Genomic DNA, 5,797 nt, shown 5'->3' with positions numbered 1-5,797 from the left:
CAGTCTAAGCCTATAGCAGCAGAACTATAGGTTTATTTTTCAGGTGAATATAAAGGAAGAAATAGATTCTCTCTGTGGGTTGCCCTGCTCAAACCCCCCCCCCTGTGACTTTAGAGGGTCGGATCCGTCTCTGAATGAGTCATGTGACCCAGAGCACCACTTTACAGCAGCCTGAGCTCCCCTTAAACTCCATAACTAAGATGAAAGTAGCCATTAAAACAGATACGACCCTTACCTGATCAGACATTTTTTGTTTCTCTGATGTGGGATTTAATCTAGGGGTGAATGTGATCTTGATTTTAAAAATTAAAACACGTCTATCTGTTGCTTTCAGATGCTGCAGATCTAGCTCCCCTAGAGACTAAATGTGACACACAGCGTCCAAAAGTTTAATTATGTCTCATTTGACCATATCAGCAACTGTTTGCTGTTACCTCGCTATGAATTATGGTCAAATCTTGGCAATTTTTAACAACTACCTTCACTTTTCCTTACCATAGAGGTTGGAGTAATAACGGATTGATAATCTCTGCAGCTCCTCCAGAGTTACCAGCCTCCTGGGGGCTTCTCGGTTAAATCTCCCCTTTGCATGTCTTTAGTCGATTGATAGAATAGTGCTGTGAGATGTGTTCTTAATTTTAGGATATTGTTTTTAACCTAAACCTACTTCACATCTTGACCTCTGACCTTTCTGCTCCGCTCTTTAGTATTTGAGGCAGATTTTATTCTGTAGCCTCTGAAGCTATTTATCTGGAGGTTAAACATAGAAAACTTTGAAAGGAAACTGGTTGAGCTGGATCGAATTAACTGCAATGGAGACGAATAAAACATCCTTTTGTATAAAAGCTCTTAGAGATGCACACATCCTTTTTATTCCACCTCTTATTAAACTACTGCTTTGTGTTGTTCTTTCCTATAAAATCTAAAAGATCATTGAATGTATGGGTTATAATGGAAGAACGGTAAAGTCCTGAGGGTTTGATCCTTTGTTTGGCCCTTCACAATCATTGATTGAACTATTATTAGATTAATTTAATAATTAGAAAAGGTTTTTTGGTTCACAGGTTCATAAGTTTTTCTCCAGACATCTAAGCTAATACCTCTGAGGCTATTTGGAAAAACGTGGGGTTTTCCTCTTCATACAGCCTCGTTTGAGGTGAGGATGTCATATGTTTTGTATAAAATCTTCTCATTGTCCCTGCATCATTTGTCTCACCGTTCATCCGGTGCATTTTCCTAATTCACATAAAAACTTCCCAGAAATTTGGGATCTTTCCTGCAGGTTTAACCTTCACGTCAAACAGGACTCCACAGAGACAGAGGTGATGCTTTCATTTCTCGGTGCCCTGGGCAAGTCGCTGCTAACTTGGAGAGCAAACACGCCAACACAAGTCAAGACAAGATTTTAATAAAAATTTCTGCCATGAATAATTTCCTCTTTTATGTTTGAATTATCCACCAGTCAAACTGGGATTTTAGGAATTTCTCACCAGGCCGGGACTCAGAGCGGTGACGGCCATGTCAAGGACACAGGCGTAGCCAGAGCATTTTTATAAGGGTGGCCAGGAAATAACCAATGTACGCTGAGGGGGGGGGCAAAGCGGATAGATGCCAGAACCTCAGGGTTAGGCTACCCTGTTCCAACAGGAAAATTAACAAGCAGATCATCCATATTTTCTAAATGAAGACAAACTTCCTGCAGCCTTTGCTAACAAATATTCCACTTGAGATTGTTCTTGCTGCCATCGTCTGTTTTAGAGCGAAAAGTGGTAGGCGTGGCCTCAGGGGTGGCCAATGATTGGCTAAGAGTGACCATGGCCACCCCTGGCCCCCCATCTAGCTCCGCCCCTGGTCAAGGACCTCAGCCTTGGTACATGGGGCGCCCACTTGACCTCTGCACCATCGCCGCGCCCTTTAGGCATTTCTAATTACGGCTTAATAATTCAGCCCCAGTTGATCCAAGTCTCAGAATAAAGATGTTTTCACATTTATATCATATAAATATAGTCCTACTAACAGTAAGTTAATTTTCATCTTTTCTCCTTTTTCCTGTTTTTCCTTTCCTGTTCTACTTACATTGCAGTGTCCATATAATCTGTTAAACTCCCTGCATAATTATAATAAATCTATTTATATGCATAGATCAAGCGGAACACTATGGCGATAGCCGTACTGCTCCACTGGTGAAAGAAAAATCTGTTGGGCTCTTTTTGGCATCAAAACTATTAGTCTTATTGCTGCATCACCAGACAGGACACTGTCTTTTTCGGGCCGATTCTGCAAGAATTTTTTGTGCATCCTGCGTGGTGTAGTGTCCTGAGGGTAACGAGGGGCGATCCGCCTCTAACGACCACCTCCCCATCAGGAATCTTCAAGTCGAGAGAAAATCAAAGTTCAATCGACTGTTATGATGTGAGGCAAATCCTGCTGTTGAAGCAGAGCTATGAGCCGATTTACCAGAACCTCACGCACTGAGCATGAGCAAACAAGGCAGTTCTTCTTCTTCTACTTGGCTTTTTCTCATAGTAGCTTCATCTGGTCTGTTCCTGTTTGGCTGTGACTCCATCCTGGAGAGAAATATCAGCTGTGCTGCTGCCATCAACACCTTTGTTTCTAGATGTTGGAGCTTGGCCTGTTTTCCAGTGTAGTCCTGTTTCTCTGACTGTGACTAACTGGATGTGCTCTCTTCATCCTCTGACATGGGAGCTGGCTCGGAGCTCGTCTGCCTGGCTGTGTGTTTCCTGGACGGGGCCGCCTGTGGAGCTGGTTGACAGTTGCCTTTTGTATCTATGCTTCTTTTTCTACGTCTGCTTTTGTCTCCTTGAACCCCAGTGGGCCTCAGCAGATGGCCGCTCACACTGAGCCTGGTTCTGCTGGAGGTTTCTTCCTGTTTTTCCTCTCCACTGTCGCTACAAGCATGCTTAGTGTGAGGGATTGCTGAAGAGTCAATGAGTCGATGCAATCAGCTGGTTTTCCTTAGATAGAAAACTTTGAATCAATCTGACTGGATGATCTGGTGAACTGGAAAGTGACCTGAGATTATATGATGTGAATTGGATCTATAGAAATAAACTGAATAGAAAGATCGCATCAGAGCTTCGGGTCACATAGTAAAAGAACAAACATGGCGAGCTGTGAACTTTTAAACCCTGAGGTTTCATCGTACAGTTTGAGATGTAGCTGAAAATATCATGCAGTGTATTCCTGATTGTAGTCATCTGTGGTGGCTGACTTATTCCTGACAGTGAACACAGCTGGATATCAGCAGGTCCAACACCTCATTGACTGGGCTTTTAGTAACAGATGAGTTGTTCAGTCTAACACCCCCACCACAACTCACCCCCAAGGAAATGACAGTCTGGGTGAAGAGACACCCCCACCTGAAAACCTCCACCCATCTCACCTTAAGGTTCTTCTGCAGCCTCTGGTTCTTCTGCGCCTCCGTCACCCTCTGCTCCTCGCTGCGATCTCGGACCATGCCCGGAGAGGTCAACTCGGCGCTGGCCTCGGCGCTGCTCTCATCCGTCTCGTCGTGCTCTTGCATGTGGGGATGGATTGAATTCTGGATTTGGACACCCATTAGTTTAGTCTTCAGCTCCTCTTTGGTTCGCTCCAAATCATTCTCTACCATCACGGCCTGTCGACACACAGAGGACGACCCTAAGACGCTTTGGCTGCAGCCTATAGATCTAAAGGAGTTACTGTTTGACTGGTTGCTTTAAAAAAAGCAAAAACAGTAATTAATGTTCTGAAACATCTTTATCTTTGCCCCGTCGGTGCATTTTCCTTTTTTCACCACAATCACTTATTTAGAAAAGCAGCAGCTCTACATACAGGTTAAGTCTGCAAACTAATCTCTTTGAATAAACTTTAAAGAGTCCTTGAGAGAGATTTGCTTTCCCATTAAATGGTTTCCCAGATGCAACCATAGAATCTAGGGCTGTCACTGACAGGAGAGGTTTGAAAAAGAAAATACGTGTTTTTGGCTGCTGATCAGCTTTTACCCAACACAGACCTGCTGTCACACATCCCGCTTTCATCCTCTATCCCTCTCTAATTTTCTCTCACCCTTTTCTGCCATTGCTGCGCCTCCTCGTCCTTTTTCTTCTTGGCTTCTTCCAGCTGGGAGATCTTAGTGGTAAGCTCAGCCAGCTCAGTGGCCTGCACAAACCATGCACACAAATGGAAGAGAGTAAAGAGCGCTTCTGATCTGAGGTCATTGTGCTCTGTTTGTGCGTGTGAAGTGTGCAGGAGAGAATGAACCAGCGCCACGGCTGCTGTGTGAAATACATTCCTAAATGCGTAGCAAATTTTAAAAAATGTAATATAATTTGAAGGATCAAAATCTTTTAGATCAGATTTGAGGGCTTGATTCAGAGGATTGCATTGAGTGGGAATACCAGGCCTTCCTGGCTCTTGATCTGGGTCTCTGAATGCTGCAGCAGGGCAGCCTTGGCCTCCACTGCAGCTCTGCGGTCGCTGTCCAGACGCTCTGCCTCCTCCTGAGCGATCGTCCTCTCCTTCTCCAGCTCCAGCGCTCTGCGGGTCTGCTCCTCCAGCTCTGAAGCAGACAGAGGCATATACATGGTTTCGCTTTGCACTAATCCTGAGATCCAGTCTGTTTAAATGTGTTAATCTGCTTTCTAAAACGCGCTTTAGCAGAAAGCATCCCCACAAAGCTCACAGTAATAAAGATTTGTATTCAGAAAGTTGTCAGACCATCCTGAGCTCTCTTTGTCTGCTCTTCAATCTGTCTCAATCTTTCCATCAGCTCCATGGTCTCACGGGCAATCTTCTCTGTTTCCTTCTCAGCGTTTTCTCGCTTTTTTTTCTCACTCTCCAATAGAGCCCTGACAAGGAGAATTGTGCATAAATACACATTAGAAAAACCTCCTCTGCTGACAGTTTTTCCCTCCTTTAAGTACAGAGAACACAGAGTGAACTGTAAAAAAATCCAATCAAATAGGAGAGTCCTGTTAGTTAAGCCTGGTCTACCTTTCCATTTGCCTCTTGTTCTTCTCCTCTCTGGCCTGGGCCTTCATCTGCTGCACCTCGATGGAGTCAGGCTTACGTCTGCGCATGTACAGGTCATGATTTCCCATGCACAATGCCAGGATGCGTTTGTTGATGCGGAGACGAGGCACGTAGAAAACAAAGTCCTAGATCAGAAGAATCAGCAAACACTTTTAGCACTAATGACATTCAAACATTAATTTTATTTTTCTGCCATAAGGCAATGGGTGTGAATCTAAAAAGTCTTTTTTTGTTGTTTTTGAAGAATTGAGTTATTTATTTCCTTCCAGTCTCTTGAACGATCCCCTAAATCTGGGCATGGAGTCAAAAGATAGGCAGAGGGGGCGGAGCTCATGTCTGGAGATGAGATCAAGTAGCAGCTGCTGTTGAAACTCTACTTGCTGTAATTTGTTCTTTTGCAATTTGATCATTTCACCAAATCAAATGAGTTCTGTCACACCTCCTGTCTACAGACGCACTGAAAGAAATCTGCCTTTCTTGGAAGACATTTTTGGAAAAACTTCAAATTTAGTTGTAAAAGTTTTCTTTTCTTTTTTTAAGAGAAATGATTTCATGGATCTATGACTCCAGATATAGAGACAATAATGCTGTTCTTCACTTTAGCCAAATGAAAACTAGAAACTTCATAATTATTCAGGAGGTTTTATGTCGATACGTCGTAACATAAAGGGAAGAAGCTCATCCCACCTCTCTAAGTTTATCTGTAAGTTTATCCTTTTCTGTTCCTCTGATCTGCTCGTTTCTAACCCTGTCCACCGCGGAC

At 43.6% G+C, this 5,797-nt stretch overlaps 1 protein-coding gene across 3 annotated transcripts in view; it reads right to left on the bottom strand.

Annotated features, from left to right (window-relative positions):
• The window catches only part of msn (moesin), a 17,793-nt gene that overhangs the window by 1,715 nt on the left and 10,281 nt on the right, over nucleotides 1-5,797 (bottom strand). For all 3 annotated transcript variants that reach the window (XM_015401193.1, XM_015401192.1, XM_015401194.1), the window contains 5 exons: nucleotides 4,996-5,159; nucleotides 4,720-4,850; nucleotides 4,401-4,561; nucleotides 4,069-4,161; nucleotides 3,404-3,637 (listed from right to left, as the gene is read on the bottom strand). In XM_015401193.1, the coding sequence (XP_015256679.1) occupies nucleotides 3,404-3,637; nucleotides 4,069-4,161; nucleotides 4,401-4,561; nucleotides 4,720-4,850; nucleotides 4,996-5,159 (783 nt within the window). The remainder of the gene's footprint in view (nucleotides 1-3,403; nucleotides 3,638-4,068; nucleotides 4,162-4,400; nucleotides 4,562-4,719; nucleotides 4,851-4,995; nucleotides 5,160-5,797) is intronic.

The sequence above is a fragment of the Cyprinodon variegatus genome, unplaced genomic scaffold, assembly GCF_000732505.1.
Source record: "Cyprinodon variegatus isolate N-32 unplaced genomic scaffold, C_variegatus-1.0 Scaffold1192, whole genome shotgun sequence".
In the NCBI taxonomy this organism is placed as follows: Eukaryota; Metazoa; Chordata; class Actinopteri; order Cyprinodontiformes; family Cyprinodontidae; genus Cyprinodon; species Cyprinodon variegatus.
The sequence above is the reverse complement of the archived record's forward strand: the minus strand, read 5'-3'. Positions and strand labels throughout refer to the sequence as shown.